At 44.1% G+C, this 18,001-nt stretch overlaps 1 protein-coding gene across 1 annotated transcript in view; it reads right to left on the minus strand.

Annotated features, from left to right (window-relative positions):
- The window catches only part of cicb (capicua transcriptional repressor b), a 47,004-nt gene extending 34,270 nt beyond the window's left edge, over positions 1–12,734 (minus strand). Inside the window, exons 1-2 of the mRNA XM_042489284.2 lie at positions 12,519–12,734; positions 1,207–5,196 (exon numbers count right to left, since the gene is read on the minus strand). Coding sequence (XP_042345218.2) covers positions 1,207–5,071 — 3,865 coding nt within the window. The 5' untranslated portion in view covers positions 5,072–5,196; positions 12,519–12,734. The remainder of the gene's footprint in view (positions 1–1,206; positions 5,197–12,518) is intronic.
- Positions 12,735–18,001: the final 5,267 nt, after the last annotated feature.

Here is an 18,001-nt window from a genome sequence, read left to right on the forward strand (position 1 = left end):
GCACAGAATACAGCATTTAAAAGGGATTTCTGAAGTGGTGGCTGTAGGAGATACTTATGTATAGTCAGTGTAGTACATACAGTAGCTTGCAGTCTGCGCGCCTTCGGTTTGCAAAAACAAACTGGGAACGCACCCCACAGCTCATTATTACCCTGCTGAATAGAGAGGTTAATATCAAAATGTGTTTTTGCGACCTTAAAAAAAGGCCTACCTAAAAAATACAATATCAGTCGAAGTGGACGCTGTGTTGAGAGTGTTTTCAACATGAAGTTTTGTTTCAGTAGGATCTTGTAACAGCTGGTAACAGCCGTTAACAGCACTTTCTGACCCAAACAGCTGACGGGTAGGATGAGAAATGTAGTGCCAAAGGAAAAGGCTGCATGACAGCAGAGTAATGCAATAAAAATACTTTTTTTTTTAGGTAGGTCTATTTAAAGTGGCTAAAATAAAACCCTAGGGGGTTTTGACAAACCGGGAGCATGCTGACCACCAGCTACTGTATGTAATATACTGACATACATAAGTATCTCATACAGCCCCACTTAAAAAAATCCCAACTATCCATTTAATATACTTATTCCAGGTATCTCCTGCTTTCCAACTGCAGCCTAATTCTAAAATTGCAACTAAAATCTCTATAGTCTCCAAAGTTTCTCCTTATTCCTTTAACCTTTGAAACCTAGGCCAACTGGCCTGGTTTCTTTTAAGAACATAAGAGGGCAATGAGTAACGTTACAAGTAATGTCCCCAAATATTGGCAAGATATTAATACGTTCTAAAAAACCCCCAGAAATTTATATTAAAATTTAATTTTATTTATAATGTATTTATTTTTCTTCTATAGCATAATTTTGAATATATAATTCTAATAATTATATATACCTTTATCGTTATATAAACCATAATAATTATATATACCCCTTCACTCTCCCCTTTTCTTTGTAATTTTCTTTCTTTCTCTTCTTTTTCTGGTGATTTTCGTTTCTGCTTTTACTAATTTCCTGCAGTTTGCAGGACACTTTTTGCCAAGTTGCTCATTGTCTTTTTTAACATATTTTCAGAATAAATCAAACCAATTTGCTTGGTTTTGCTTGTGAAAGGCGTCTGAATGCAAGACAAGGAAATTGACGTCAATCCTGGTTTCACACGGTTTAAGTCACTGTCCTCACACACAGACTACACCCACACGTATGGAGCAACTCTCACCTGTGCCAGGACGTCCCATGATGATGTCCTTCCGTGGGACGGGGTGAAGGCTTTCAGCTGGGAGGATCAGGGGCAGCAAAGCGGTGGGAGAAGGGTGACAGGGAACTGGCTGCTGGACCTCACCCCCAAACCCTGTCCCCCTGTTCTCCTCTTGATCTGCAGAACTGTCCGTGCTGCTTGGAGCAGGAGCTGTGACTGTTGTGCTGACGGTAACTGACAGGGCCTGCAGGGGGGTGGCAGGGCTGTCAGTGTTGGACATGGAGGAGGGAGTTGGGGACACGAGCACCAGAGTTTGGGCTGGGCTCCGCAGGAGGACGGTGCCGTTGGGAACTGTGGCTGCAGCAGCGTTAATGGGTACGGGAACCTGGAGACCTGATATTGGCTGAGGGGTGAGGGGTGTTAAGCTGATGTCTTTAGGTGAGGTTTTATCTGTCCCACACTCATTTCCTCCTCCTCCTCCTCTTCCCAGGGGACACTCTGTAAATTTTGCCAGTGGGACTTCGGGATTCCTCACAATGACAGGGGAGTCCCGCAAGGCCTGTTGGGACACAGGGACCACACGACGAGGCCCTCCATCAGGAGTGAGAGGAGAGGGAGGAGTTGGAGAAACCAGCAGAGGAGGAGGGGAGACAGCAGTGGAGGACGGTGGCGTGCTGGAGGAGGGGGTGGTCACTCCTCTGGGTCGGGAGAAGGTGGGTGTGTGTGTGCGGGAGTGTGAAGTGGGTGTCTGGGGGGACAGCACCCTGAAAGAGTTGTTGAGGTCGCTCTGCTCCAGCTCTGTCTTGGGTGTGTAATCATGGTGGTGTGAAGGGAGCGGCGGTGGAGGAGGTGCGTCAGGCTTTCGTTTGCTGGGGCTCATGGGGACTGTAAACATAAGGTTGCTGTGAAAGGAGGGCTGGATACCTGAAGTGTGTCTCTCCTTTTCTCCTCCTCCAGCTGGGGTTGACACTTTACTGCCCCCTGCCCCTCCTCCCCCTGTGCCGCTGAGCTGCCTGGGCCTCCGGTGTTGCATGACCGGGGAGGCGGTGATCGGAGAGAAGTTGGCCGGCCTGAAGCCGAACAGCGGCGAGGGTGAGGGAGAAGGGGCAGGGGAGAAGGGCGACTGGTTGGAGATGGGAGAAAAGGATGGGGTACCAGAGCGGGAGCTCCCTAATGACACGAGCATGGTGGCAGCTTCACACTCATCAAAGTCAAAACGTGACGACAGGTCGTGGGGGAGGAGGGAGGGGAGGACCAGGCGGGGTCTGGAGTCTCCCCTGCTACTGGCCTCACTGCTCTCTCTTGATGTGTCGTCCCACTCAAACTCGCTGCTCGCTCTCCCCCGCAGGTCAGAGGGGGTGACTGTCCCTGAGCTGCTGCCTCCTCCTCCTCCCCCCTCTCCCCCCGCCGCCTCCATCTCTTTGGTCCTCATGGACAAGTGTCTTGAGCAGTATCCTCGACGCTGAGACTCCTTCATGCAGCCCTCCCTAGAGCACAGCCTCCTCCACTGCTTACCATTGAACTTCTTACGGATACCGTTTGGGGTGCACACCACATCGCCCTTTTTGTATTTCTGCTGAGCCAAAGAGAGGGGAGTCCTGGAGCGAGAGGAGGTAGAGGAGGACCCCCCGCCAGAAGTGGGAGTAGGGGTCTGAGTGGGAGTGGTCTTTGATGGAGGTAGGTTTGGAGTGGTGCTCATTTCAGACCCCAGTAAGGCAGGCGAACGGGGAGGCTGGGGACTAGTGAGGGTAGGGAGGTGTGGGGGTCCCAGGCCCCGCACCACAGAGAGGTGAGGGGAGGAGGGGGGGTAGCAACTGGACTTGGAGATGACGTTTCTGTGCTGAGAGGTCCCAGCGTTTGGCTTGGGACCTACGGTGAGAGCCATGTTAAAACGAGACACCTCAACGTCCTCCTCTGGAGTGTTTGGCTGTTTCTGTCTCTCTCTTTCGGAGTATTTATCTCCGCAGCTGTGAACTGTGCTGCCGGCCACACTGGACGTCACAGCGGAGGAATGGGGTGGTGGGTGTGTGTTTCCATAGGAGTGCCCTCCTGCGACCCCTTCATGTGAAAAACCATGGCCCAACCGTGCTCCCCCTCCCAGCACCCCCATCCCAATACTCAACTGGCACACCTCCCTCTCTACCTCCATCTCCTCCCGGCGCTCCCGCTCTTCCCTCTCCCTCTCCCTCTCCCTCTCCCGTTCTCTCTCCTTGGCCCTCCCACCATCCAAATGTGGGACCTCCCAGGGAGGGGTAAGCAGCCTCAGGCTTTGTCGGGACACCCACACAGCCTGAGCTTTCCTTTTCTCTTTCACCCCCCCCACCCCTCCGTCGTCCTGAGTCTCTCTGTCTTCACTCAGGAGCACCTGGTAAGGAAATGACACACCAGGATGGGGGTCCACCTGAGTGACAATCCCTTCTCTGTACAGCAGAGGACCCCCCTCCTCTGCGCCGAAGGGCACGCACACTCGCGTCCTGACAGCCACAGGTGCCATGCCAGGTGGGGGGGCATCCAAAATGATCTCCACAGTGCTCTTAGCCTCTGACGACGATGTCATCACTGTCCCACCATGAAAAGGATATTTAACAAGCGTCTCCTGTCCTTGGAGCTGAACTTCGACTGTACTTCCACTCACCCTGCGCACCACCCCTGGTCTGAACACAGGTGATAAAGGACATGAATCCTTAACCCCCCTGTCACCTGAAACCCCCACCCCACTCTCCAGGGTCCTCCTTATCTGGCGAGCGAGAACTCTCTGGTTTTTCATGCCTTTAGCTAGAGCTTCAGCCAGCCCCTCTGAAAGACTGGCCTCTTTATGGTGCGAGTTGTGGAGAGGAGCTGGGAGGTGGGAGTTTTTTTGATGCAGGCTTGGTCCTGTTGCTTCCATCGTGTCCAGGTCAGCTGAGTGCTCGCTGGCTGTATCAGTGGACGAGGAGCGCACTGAGTTAGGAGCCCCCTCTGACTCATTTTCTCCAGTTTGGGAATCTTTCTCCTGGGATTCAGCTGTCCTGAGGGCTTTATCCTCCGTGGAAACAAAATGGTTTGCTTCTGTAGCTTTACCATCCACAGTTAGCACTGATGGCTGATTACCTGAGCAATTATTACTTCTGCTATTACTGCTATTGATAAAAGAATTATGGCTTCCAGCACTACTGTCAGTTATGTCGTTAATGCAACTTTTAGTGTTACTGTTTGTATTATTGATGCTAATGCTTTTGTTAATGCTATTACTAATACTGTTACTACTCTTGAAATTATTACTGGGCGTATACATACTATCACTGTTTTTTTTGTTAGTATTGCAGTAACTGTTGTGTATGAGTGCAGGGCTGGAGGTAGGAATGGTAGCTAGGACACTTGCATTGTTAGCAAAGTGCTCATATGTGTATTTTTTCTTGGGTACACGAGCTTTAAAAGTGGCTGTTTTCCTACTAGAGACTGAGCCTAAACTGGGGCCTTGATTGGTGGCTGAAGGGGGCGTGGCTGTGGAGAGTGGCGTTGGGGCAGAGGTAGGAATTGCTACGGTATCAATGGACACAGCACTATTTCCATTTGTGTCCAAAATCTTCTCCTTCTCAGTCTTTTCTTCTGCCTTCTTTGCTTCCTTCTCAACTGACTCCACAGGTTTCCTCGGCTCAGTAGACTCCTCCCTCGTGGGGGTATTGCTGTTTGTGATCGGCTCCTCGATAGAGTTAGTGGCTGTGGGCGGAGTCTGTTTGCGTGTGGAGGGAATGTTGGATGTATGCTGCGTGGTTTTGACGAGTGTCTCCCTCTTGACTCTTTTGGGGTCTTTCTCTTGGAGTGGCTGGGAGCCCCCTCTCCGTCTCCCCCCTCTGCCTCTAGTTAACGGGGGAGAACGCCCTCTGTTCTTCTTTAATGGCCTCATATCTTCTTTACTGTTCACAAAAGTGCACTTTTGTGGCGCTCCTCTTCTTTCACTTCTAAGGCACTCCTTTTTTGTCTTTCTCGGCTTTTCCTTCTCCCCTGTCCTCCTGTCCTCTGTACAGCAGGCTGAAAAAGGAAGAGGGAGATGCAGAAAGACAGATGGTCATTTATTATCTTCATAATCACAAAAATTGCTGAGAATAAAAATGACGTCATACCTGGAAGTGTGCTACACTGCACTGGCTATCACACTGGCTCAAAATCTGATGTATGCTCTCATTCACCGTCCATGCCTGCCTGATCCACTAGGGCGTGTGTGCAAGTGTATTCATGTGTGCTTGTCTAACAGGGCCGGTTTGTGCACTCGAAACTTAAAATCTCAATATTCACCATTTGAAAACCAACACTAAAAAATGACTGCTTCATCAAGATAAAGGACATAACTGCTTTTCTCATAAACATCTGTATTTTTCTCCAGATTGTATCATGGTTTGCTTTACAAAAACATATCTGTTAAGGCAATTATGATGAGTTATTGATTTATGTCTCAGGTAATCCTAGGCAAACGTCCTGAGATTGAGATTTAAGTACTGTCTACATGTATACAGATACTTTTAAAAACGGGTATTTTCTATGTTTTCGGCATTTAAGCTGAGTTTTAGATCCAAAGTTCCCACACATTTTCATGGATAAAACTGTTCCAGAACTTTTTAAAGACCTGTAATAAAATTTCCAAGATCATTCACAACTTATAACATGAACAGAACTGTGTAGTATGTGTCACTCCAAATATTAATTGTTGTATGAAAATTCAACAGAAAACTTTTCCAAACTCTAATAGTTAGTAATGGTTAGATTCACTTCAAATACTTAAAACTACGGGCACAGTCATACAAGCACTCATGGTATATCAGTCTGGCACAGGTGTTCAAGCATGAGGGAAAACTTAAATGATTATACTTTTAATGTATTGTTAATGCATTTGATTAAACAACATTAAACTGGATGCAAGTCTGAAAAACTATGCTGCAAGGATGTAGGCATATGCTTTTTAAGCCTTAGAGGTGGACGTGGAAGGTTATCTACAATTGGTTACTGTAACAATTTATACAACATTCCATGATATTTCCAAAACTTCTTATGTTTTTTATTAATACCATGACTTTCCAGGGCTGGGAAATGAGATTGTGAAATTCCATGACTTTCCAGGTTTTCCATGAGTGTAGAGACCCTGTAGGTCACTTACACTGAGTTTTTTAAAAAAAATGTTACTGAGTTTACCTTTTTAAAATAAAAGGGTCTGTGAAAAAAACAAAACTACGGGCCAAAAGCACAGCAGACAGACAGACAGTCAGCCAGAAAGAAAGAAATTAAGAAGAAAGAAAGAAAGAAACGCAAACATCCAAGGTCGTTCACTTCAGTTTATCTCTTACAGTTCTCCAGTATCCAAATGTCTGCCTGTAATGAGGCCTACATCTCTTTAATTTCAAATGCATGCAGACACAAAAAAGCCTTTCTCTCTCTCTCTAACACACAGATTCTCTCTCTCTCTCACACACACACACACACACACTACAGGTCGCCTGATCTCTCCACTGTACTCCCTCCAGCTACTTCGACATGCGACAGCGTAGCTTTCTCACGCTATGCATTATAGACTTGATTCCACGTTGGATTGCAACAGCAACACAGCATTTATTTTGACTTCCATCGGGAGGAAAAGGACTGGCGGTGGCCTGAGTGAGGTCACCCTACAACATGAGTGAAGAGAAAGAGAAAGAAAGAGCGAGCACTAAAGAGAGAGAAAGAGAGAGAGAGAGAGAGAGAGGTGGGAGTATGCGGCTGTTTGGCTGTTTGTTCAAATAGGCTGTCTTGTGTAGTCATTGGGAATTTCCACAGTCATTCTAGCACTCACTGGCCCTCTCTCACTCCTTCTCGATGTCTCAGTCTTTCCCCGTCGTCTTTTGTCATTGTCTCTCTCTCTCTCTCTCTCTCTCTCTCTCTCTCACACACACACACACACACACACACACACACATTTCTACAAAAAGACAATATAATTGGAATAATCTGCCATGGTAACATACACCCAAAATGAAAGAAATTAAAAGGCTGGCACAGGATCAGGCACATTCACTGATGCAAGATTACGGGCTAAATACAGTCAGTCACACACACACACACACACACACACACACACACTTGTACACAAATGTGTGCATATGTGCTCCCCTCGACTAAGCCCAGCAACTCACCAACATGCGCGCAAATGCCCGCATTCCTGCAAATGCAGACAAGAACACACAGACAAATTCATACAGTCTGCTCCGTCACAGTTACTGTCCTATACATTAGAAAAGTTTGTCACACACACACACACACACACACACACATAAGGTGACCTTGTTGTTAACTGTTTGTTCTCTGTAACAAACGAGACACAATGTAAACCAGTAACACCACTGCTTCCTGCAGTATAGAGAAGCATCTCTTCCTGATCCTGAATGACTAAACAACCCGAACCATTCACACACTCATCGTGTGCTCTCCATTTTGGCCTCTGCCCTCACACAATACAGTATTTACTGTATAAACAGGCAAAGGAGCTTTCGTTTTCATTTCTAAATCACCATTTTATCAGCCCTCATTTTTATTATATCAGTTACAAATTGGCAATGCACAACAGTGAAATGTACACATTACTTAAATGCTGCAGATACCAATATTAAAAGCGATGCTAATGTTTTGCATTTTTATGTGTGTAGCTTTGAATCTGAAGTTTACCTACTTTACTGTAACCATGGCGCTTCCTGCAAATGCAGACATTTGAAAAACACTGCTCTATTCATATCTTTGCTCATCTATTGCATACTACGACAGTTTCTAAACAGTTTGCAACTTAAGAGGAAGAGCACAATTAACTTCATATTAAATGCACTAAACAGATATGAAGTTAGTACAAAGCAGTTTGACCTTTGAAAGCTCCTCTGTGAAATGACTGACGTAATAATTGTATCCTCTCAATGTAAACGACTGCCATAGCCACATTAGTGCGCATAATAAAATATTTTTTTCAAACAAATATTGCTTCCTACCAATTAGCAGACCATACTGTGTGTAATTGAAAATAAATAAATAAATAAAAAGTACAGAATGTGAAACTCCACATTACTCACTTTCTGAACGAAGTATTATTTTTTGAAGATTCCATGTATGTCAGACATCGCAGACAAATCAAGGGAAAGAAGAAAGAAAACTTGGACTGCAGGAATGTACCTCCCACTAACACCAGGCCAAGCACTCCTTTAGAGTAGATGTGGAGGCCTGGACTGGGTGTGTTGGTCCTGTAGCGCACTGGAAAAGACAGGAAGGAGTCAGGACCACTTGACTGACTGTCTGGTTTACTGAATGACTCCGGAGGATCTGATCTTAGCTTTGAAAAATGTGTTTGGTCATGCTTATGGCGTTCCAAAATGCTCTAAGCTCGGGCTGATAAGCCAGGAGCAGGCATTTGTGTGTATTCACATTCTGCAACTTCGAAGGTACTGGACCGCACAACAGAGTAAGTGCACGACATGTAGATAACAGAGGAGTTTCAGAATTACACATGGGCCTATCTTTATTTTTAGTGCTGGGCATTTAGTGCAAGTTTCTAACCAGTCCGAAAACTTTTTCTTTATCAGTGAAAGCCTCATAAGTTTTTGAGTTAACCCTTTAAAACCTGAGCAAAGTGGCTTGATTTTTTTTTTTTCAAAAACATGGAAAGAAGGTAACAAACAACTTAAAAAATATTCACAAGAAATTACAAAATGTTTCAAGAAAATTACCTAAAAATAAGTTTTAAAAAAAGTAATGAAGAAACAAACAAGAAAATGATCAGAAGAAAGTGCTAAAAATAATCTACTATCTATTATAATATTTATGAGTATAGTTTCCTGGAAATTTTCCCTTGATGTTTTGTATTTGTTTTTTGAAAAAAAAAAACCCATTTCTAATAATATTTTCAAGTAATTTTTTGTCATATTTCTGTAATTTGTAGTTTACTTGCCAAGTTGCTCTTTATGTTTTTCCCTATGTTTTTGAAAGAAATCAAACCCATTTTCTCGGGTTCAGTGGTTTAAATGATTGTAAAGGAGTTCTGAACTCAGCACAAGAAAACTGATAGGTGGTAGGCAGGTGTTTAAGGGTTAAATTGAGGGAAAACATTTCAAGTCTTCAACCATGTGTACCATTTGTAAATGCATCCTTGTTGTGAGGACAAGCAATTGTTTTATCCACAGAATTTCATCTGAAATTGCAGACAAAATACCAATACTGTCAAAAACACCAAATGTGTTACACTAAATTACAGGGACATGTCCATGAATTTAAGCAGGAAGCGTCTATAATTTCAGTGCTGCCATATAATAACTGGCACAGGATTTTAACATTTCACATAGTCCCAATTCTTGCCTAAAAGATCAAAGCATTATGTATAGCGTGCACTCCACAAACCTCCCCTAATGTGAGAATAACTGCAGACCTTTAACTCTTTATGTTTGTTAGCTATTTGTAGCTATTCTCTGGGTTTTGGGTTTTCGTGCATAAGTTGTCCGGACTAAAAATCTAAAGTAAATTGTTGGAGAATCCTGATCGTCCTCTGGGCTGCATTCAGACAAAGCGGAGAGGAACTCAGTCATAATTTAGGGGATTCAAGACGTTTGCACCTTCCAGCACTAAAGCAAGTTAAGAGTGTGATATTTTCTGCTCTGGTCTAAATCTACTGTAAATACTGAATAGACAGATAATCGACGGCTATCGTCTCCATTGCGTTGGACAGGACTCCTCCTTAAATAACAAAAAGATGCTGTTTCACCCAACACACACACACACACACACACACACACACACACACACAAACACACACACGAGCACACAATGCAACCCCCTCCACAGCACAGCAACATCAAACTTTACACACACACTAAACGCTCTCCATGGAATTTACAGTGCAGTCATGCATACACTGTTAAAATCTCCCTTGGACCTACATATCGTCTCACACTCACGCATTCATTGTGCCGTATAAACACCCGTACACACACACACACACACACACACACACACACACACACACACACATGCAGAAGCTCACACACTGGTCCATGTTTGCGTTTTTGTAAAACAAAACATAAAAATAAATAAAAATTACTTTCATCATATTGAATTTTGAGATTAAAAATATACGTAATCATGCAATGGGCACCCTGCTGATGATTTGTTAGCAGGTTGGACACAGGTGCGTGTATGTGCCAAACACAGGCACACACAGAACGAACATTTTCATGAGGAAATCTCATCTCAGTGTCAACACTACAAGAAGAAGTTGTACAGTATTTATTACTCGGCTATACAATCCTAATAGATATACACCTCAATACCAGTTTATCCAGTCATATGTTGAGAATATACGGTCGCCTATGCCCCACCGCAACATGGCACAGGATGCGTGTGTGGGAGACATGGGGGCATTTGAGTTGCTTATGGCACAAAAAGTAGATAACTGTATGCAGCTGTCTTCAGGTTGTGTGTACGTTGTTCAACGCTGCATTTGCACTGTATGTCAGTGTGAGTGTATATGTAGTTACTAGGCACACTGCAGCTCATCCCTCTCCTAAAAGCATTTTATGGGTGTCTGCATGGGCGCAGGGCTGCAGTGACGGGGACAGGGATGGAAAAAGAGGAACGTGGAGGAAGACCGTATGTGATCGTGAAGCCTACCGTGGCCTTCGTACTCTCCAGCATGGCAGGGAGGCTTTGCCCTTAACTGGGTCACCAGGGAACACACTCACACATGAAACAGCAAAAAAACAACATGCTCTCTGTTAAACACACACACTTCGGTTGATGCACTAATGACTGAGTGGGATGTGATCATACATGCAACATGAGACGAGTAGATGAAAACATTAAGAGGTATTTTAGGTGTAGCAAGAGGCCGAGCTGTGAAGTGTGTGAGCATGCAAGTGTGTGACTGCGCTTGTTATGGAGAACATCCATTGTGACGTAGTTTGAATACTGGCAGCTGTTTAGTGGGTGGCATTTCTGACTGTAGATATTATATCAATAAAAGAGAAACGTTTAGGCCTGGATTTTTTTTTTTGCATTCTGGCCCATATTGATCAGGAGGCTCTAGCATGGATCAGAGGTGACTGTTCCTGTTTGGGACCAAATGGCAGAACTGCCAATGCCACATCAATGACCAACTGCTCTACAATATGCAAAGGTGCCTACACCATCAGAGATTTGTCTTCTGCACAGAGAAGTGTGAAGATAAGAGAGATGCATGCCTCTGTGTAGAATCTGCAGGACAGATGAGGACACTTGAGTCCAAATCTCAAAAACAAGCATTCATTTCCTGTGACTGAAAATACACCCGCAGAGAAATATGACCAAACTGTTAAAAACTGCTCATTCAGAGATGTCAAGGGTGCATCGACACTGATTGCAGTGCAGAAAAGTGGAGTGTCGGCGGGGGAAAAGCCGAGAAAACACCGAATGCATCCCCGGCTTCTTTGCGCTGATCTCTGCGAGTACTACGAGAGGCGCTACACAATGTCAAAGGAGTATTATGACTCGAGGCAGTCAGCCGGTCTACTCTGCTGTACGGTGCTCGGTAACAAACACAAACACCCGGTTTCAAGTGACGTTTAATTAGACTAGACGGGCCTAATTCTCCCTCTTACAACCATGTTTGGCATGCAAACATTCACTACAACGCCTGGTGAGAACACACAGAGGCTTCCTTAATGGAGCCGTGAAAGTGACACTCAGTCTGTGCGATTTTTTTTTAAAAACTTGGGGGAAAAAGCAGGAATCTTCCCGTGTTGGTGTTTCGCTCTAGTAAGCAGCTCAGTAACGTTAGTAGTGGTTGTAGTAGTCGTAGTACGCAGACTAGTAGTACCCACATAATAACACCGTCAGCCAGACCACAAGGAAACGGGACACAGTCTTGTTGTTTTCCATTTTCTCCCGGGTCCATTTTATAAATTAGCCTGCGTTGCTATTAGTAAACATTTGGGCTGCAATGCTGCAAATAGGTCGATTGCTTTTACTACGCTAGCGCTGCTCCACGCGAAACTCGCAAACTGAGGTCAAGGAAAAGTACTCAACAATAACTACAGTATTGTAATGTCACCCGAGGGAAGCTCTTGTGTTTTCGTGGGACTGCGGTAAAACATTTGAGAAAGTTTTTAGGCTGTTACACCCCCCCACACCCCTCCCCTTTCTCTCGGCTCTTCCTCGGCTCGCAAGCGGTGTCACTCCATTTCTTCGGACGGTGTCGGAGCAACCGACCGACCGACCGTTGGCAGTTGATTCTCGTCTCGTGCGCACCCGTTGCTCCTGAAAAACGGTAAAATCGTGCCAGTTGATCTTATCTACCTTTGGTTAACTAAGTTCCAACTCACCCAAACAGAGCTTTTCCCTTTGCCACAGAAAGATTTATGGTCCTATTTTGCTGCTGAGGAGGCTGGCACAACTCTCGGTAACATCCCTCGGCTGTCGGCTCTGACGACTGTGCGGTCCGGGCTCACACTTTACTTTTGCTCCGCAAAACATGTCTTTCCCCCACAGAAACTCAAACAAGGCTATAAAAAACTATCGGTCTTCTTTTCCACTACAGTCACAAAATGGTGAATGAACCACTAACAGCTGGGCGAGCCGACCAATCAGAGGTCGCTGACAGGTACAGTAGCCAATTAGCGCCGGCGCCACAGAGCAGAGGGCGTGGCGGGCTGTCAAAGTCCAGTTGACGGACGGAGGGATGCAGCCAATGGCGGCAGGGATGCTGAGCCAGACCGGTGTCCTGTCCCAAACTTTACAGTATCCAATAAGAGCTTTGGGAACCATAGGAACAGCATGAGGGAGGGCTGAGAGGAGGGAGCATATCACCGAGAACCAATAGAAAGGCACAAATGCCCCCTCCCCTTCTCAAAAGGAGTATGTTTACCATAATTGACAGCACAAGTGCCATCCCTGAGCAGACGGTGGTAATGCATCAACCTCTCTGCTTCTCCACACTAAAGCCAGTGCAGCAAGATTAAAGCACCACAATGCGGCTGTTTGTGCTCTGATGCCAAAGATACAAACGGTTGCAATAAGTGCATTTTGAGTTATTTTGTGGTATTATTAAAGGAAGGAGAGTGAAAGCGTTGACACTGGAGAGAGATGAGCACAAATGCGCGTGTCGAAAGTTAGTTTAGGAGCAGTGTAACTCTTCTGTGGTGCAGCCGACGCATCAGTGCCCCTCGCAAACCGCTCTCCCTCTCCCTTTTCTCTCAGCAACAGACGCTGACTTTCACCGCATCCAGCCAATCCCGGCGCAGCATCCCGCTGGCTCTGACGTCGGTGATCTCTCCGCCCCGCCCCCTCCATTGAAAGTGAACGGGACCGGTCTCGGCTGACGTCACTTCACCGGCAGGCGATTGGGCAGGTGTACGACGTCTCGGAGCCAATGGGCGCGCGCGGCGGTGATGTCATCACAAGTGTTGCCACCAGCTGGACCGAGAGGGCGTGGTCTGGCGTAAACTCGGCTAACCCCGTGTTTGTAACTTGCAGGCAGCGGTGCTCGAGACGAACCGGTGTGCTGAGAGCTGACTGAAAGATGTGCACGCTTGAGATGATGGCACGTGCGGGAGTCGGGCATCGTACACGTGTGATAACTTTGATGTACGACATAGTGACCTTTACCTCTGGACAGAAAAAGAGAAAGCACAGTATCGCGCTGAAGATATATTGCCATAATAGTAAACATTACATAATCCGCTGCTGTGTGTGTAGTAGAAAACCAGACTCATGCTGAGACACACAGCCATGCGGGATCACACCGGAGCAGCGCCCCCTGATGGTGTGAGCTGATGCGTGCATGCTGATCTCTCACTCAAACTCAATGATGGGAAGAAAGAGGTGTGAAGACCTAAAAACAGAAGGAAGTTCTGATTGGCTGAAAGGAGCTGTATATTTTGTAAGTGTGTTTACCACTTGTGTGTGTTTGCATGTGTGTGTGCACGTGCGTGCGTAGAGAGAGAGGAGAAAGGCAGAGGATGGGGAGGCTGGATATTGATCAAATCTTGATGTAGAGTGACATCTAGTGGTATTTCTTCAACACTGCAACTTATTAACTTACACTTTTCAACGGGGAACAATTTGATTAAAAAAAAAGTTAATTTAGTTCCTTTAGGCCTTTCCATGATCGTTGCAATTTATTGTAAAATACTGCTTTGTTTTCAGGCATTTAGCAATTCATTAAATCAATAAATGGTCATGGAAAACCTGGAGAAGTCAGAACTTCAGAGCTTCAAGAACTTCATCTTCCAGGCCTAGAAAAGTCATGGATTTTGTACAAAATCACTAAAAGTGTTTGGAAAAGTCATGGGATTTTGTTTTGTTTAATGAAATTCATATACTAATCTTTCCAGGATTCACAGGAGCTGATTGACATTCAAAAATATTAGTACTAGAATACCTTGAAAATCTTTTTATTTTAAACTTAAAAAAAAATTGTTCCTTGGAAAAGTAAATTAAATAAAATGTTCTAATTTTTGACAATAAGAAAATTATTCAAAATTAAAAAATGTTTAAAACTAATAAGCGATTAAGGGCTGTGCTTGCCATTATTTCTAATTTTTGCTCCCTGCTTCTAATTTCCTGCTGTTTTTGTGCCAATCACATGCCTGAATAAAAATGACCATTTGATTAAAAAAAAGTTAATTTTAGGCCCTGATAGCATGTATTTGCTTCATATATGAATTTGCACAATTCTCAGCAGAAAACAATGTTATCATCAAGAAAAAAAGTGCTTTAAAAACTACTTGAAATTAACTGAATTTGACTTAAATTAATTTTCTGTAGCTATCGACAAAATGTTGCTCCAATCTGTATATATGTGACATTTCATTTATCATCATGTAGATTTCTTCATATTCTCCCCGTGTTCCCACTGATATGTCGGAAAACCACTGGGCAAGTACGGCAAGGAAAAAAAATGTTTCCTTGAAAAGTCATGGAAAAGTTTTGAATTGTGTCTTTGGAGCGTCAAAAGCCAAAAAGATTTGGAAAATCTACTCTACAATATTTCAATCAGCAGATGTAGTATCTTTACAATTTTTAAATAAATTTAATGTCTACTACACAGATCTCTATCCATCTTTCCTCATCTACGTCTGTTTTTTTTCCCATATCGGCAGCTCAAAGCCAGTAAGATGGAAGCGCTCATACTGTGTTTCCAAAGTAAAAGTGAAGGATGATAATCCATTTTTTTGAGTATTATACTGCTACTGATATTTGAGTTTAAAAAAATCGAACAAAATATATTGGCTGATACATATATTTCCTTTTTAGATAAACACACAACATATATATAAAAGCATATATGTTGTGTTCAAAGCAACAGCAAATTCAAAGCAACAGTTTGAATTTGGTTATTAAAGAACTGTGACTAGAACATGTAAGGAGCTGGACATTTTACTCTAAAAATTAACTTGTCAGTGCTCTCTGGTGGACAAACTATGTATTACACACTCTGCTTCCTAACGGCCTCATAAATCTTCTGCACTTGTTGTCAGACATACTGTATTATATGCTGATACCAGTCTATCTGTGATAAACTAATATCAGCCAGTATATTGGCCTGGGCCCATCATTGCTCTGGGTATAGTAAACATATGTAAAGAGATGCATATCACCAACCAGGATGGAGGAGATGCAGTCCTACAAGCTGTATGTACAGCTTTACACCAATAACCAAAGTGGTTGGTTGCTTTTGTTGAGGGTCCTTTGAAGGAATATTTTATATGTCGGTAGGATTAATAATGAGACTTGAAAATAGCTGGAAAACACAGGAACGTTTAAAGTTGCTGCACTGTTCAAACAGCTCTCAGTTTTTAAATACACACAGATTCTGCAGCCAGGCATGTGCACTACATATGTGGACTGGACCTGGACTATTGTTGCATTCCTGCAGGCTCTGCAGTGCAGAATATAAAAGTTATAATCGAGATACAGAACAAGGCACACTAGATGTTGTCCCCCGATAAAAGTACAATGATGATGTCCATATATTCAAGTTTTGAGTAAAATATCTCAACAACTATTGAATGGACTGGGATGAAATTTCATACATTCCCTGATGACCCAAATGTCTTTTTTTATTGCTGCTTTTCATCTCTTCTGCTTGCATGTAACACCAACGACCACCCCACCTCGTTAGCAAGTCCCCCCCTCTCTGTTTCCCCCAGTTCTGCTCTCCCCCTCTCCATGGGAGCCTGACCTTTGACCTTCACCCTTTACCCCCTCTCTGCGTGCTCATCACTGGTCTGTCAGTCAAACACCAGAGACCCTCCTCTCCTGCTGGGCTCTGCTATCAGATGGGCTTCAGGTGCAGACAGCAGCAGAGGAAAACAGAGAGAGAGGAACAGTATGGAAACACTGAGAGTCTAAATGAAAAGAGAGATTAACACAACAAACTGAGCTTGACAGAGTGGTAATTTGACTTGAAAGTGAAATAAAAATGCCCAAAAATCTAGATAATTTTGAGTTTACTAGTCTGTAAACTAAATGTAAACTAACCCTCAAACTCCACACAAAGCCAGAAGCACATCAGGAAAGTCTGTCACCTCAGCAGACGCTCACAGTAGCATGACCTCTGACCCTCACATTGACCTCTCACTCAGCCCAGTGAGACCACGTACGCCCCATAAAACCCTGCACAAGTGATGAACAAATAACTAGGAGACTAAAAGGTTCTCAAAACAACAGCTTTGCAGTCATGGAGATGGTGCACTCCAATAAAACGATCAAAACCAACAATAAAACTCAGATTCTGAGGGTTCAGTGTGGATTTCCACGTGTACTACCATGAAGTTATCTACCAAGTTTCACCTAAGAGCCGGTCTTTAACTGTCCCTGCAGCTATGGATCCTTTTTAACCAAAGAAATTGAATCAAGAGAGATGGCCTTGGATTTAAAGTGGAAACAGACAACTTTTCACCCCCCCCCGGTTTTCCAAGTAGTATTATAGTTGGCGGCGCTGTTGCAAAGACAAGCAGATCACTTTCTGTTTCACCTTAGAGCCAAGAAACTACCACGGTTTCCATAGTTACTGTGGTTGTTCCAGGTCCACATATGAAGATAGTAACTGTGAAGAACTTACAGATCATCTTTGGTAACTGGGGATGGCTACCGAGACCTTCTGGGGAAGACAAAAGCACTATTCGCTCCTGTTTCCGTTGAACAATGGAAGGCATACTTCCTTTGTGCCATATCGAGTCTTAATTTTCCAAGGAGATCATACACGGTGGCAGACAGATTTGCAATGAGCGAGGCTCATAGGGAACCAATGTAAATGCCAATGGTGTCACTATTTTGTACAGGGTTCCCACACATTTTTATCAATTAATGTTCAAAACTTTTCCTTTATTTTTCTATAATACTTTACCCAATGTTCATGACTTTATTTAAGTAGTTCAAAGTAACAGTATGTAAGATTTAGGGGTATATGTGGTCAGAAATTGACGTTTTCTTTAGTATGTAATCACCTGAAAATAAGAACTGTTTTTTTTCTACCTCAGAATGAGCCATTTATATCTACATACGGAGCAGGTCTCTGTTTATGGAGATCGACATGTTGCTCCGCCATGTTTCTACAGTAGCCCAGAACGGAAAAACAAAACACTGGCTCCGTATATGGTCATTCGAATTTCGCGTTGGCTACTGTAGAAAGAAGTCCAACTGCAATGAGCAGTGCTGAAGATGTGCTGGATGTAACGTGAAAATGCTTTATTCTGTGTCTCTAGCGGTTAAAATCACCGGATCTGTTTATTTTTGAGAGGAATAGACCTTTGTGGATTATTTGGCCTCTGGTGAAACCTTCGTCTGGATCTCAAGTTATCAG

This window comes from Plectropomus leopardus, chromosome 11 (genome assembly GCF_026936395.1).
Source record: "Plectropomus leopardus strain MGB_pleo_1.0 chromosome 11, ASM2693639v1, whole genome shotgun sequence".
NCBI classification, from domain to species: domain Eukaryota; kingdom Metazoa; phylum Chordata; class Actinopteri; order Perciformes; family Serranidae; genus Plectropomus; species Plectropomus leopardus.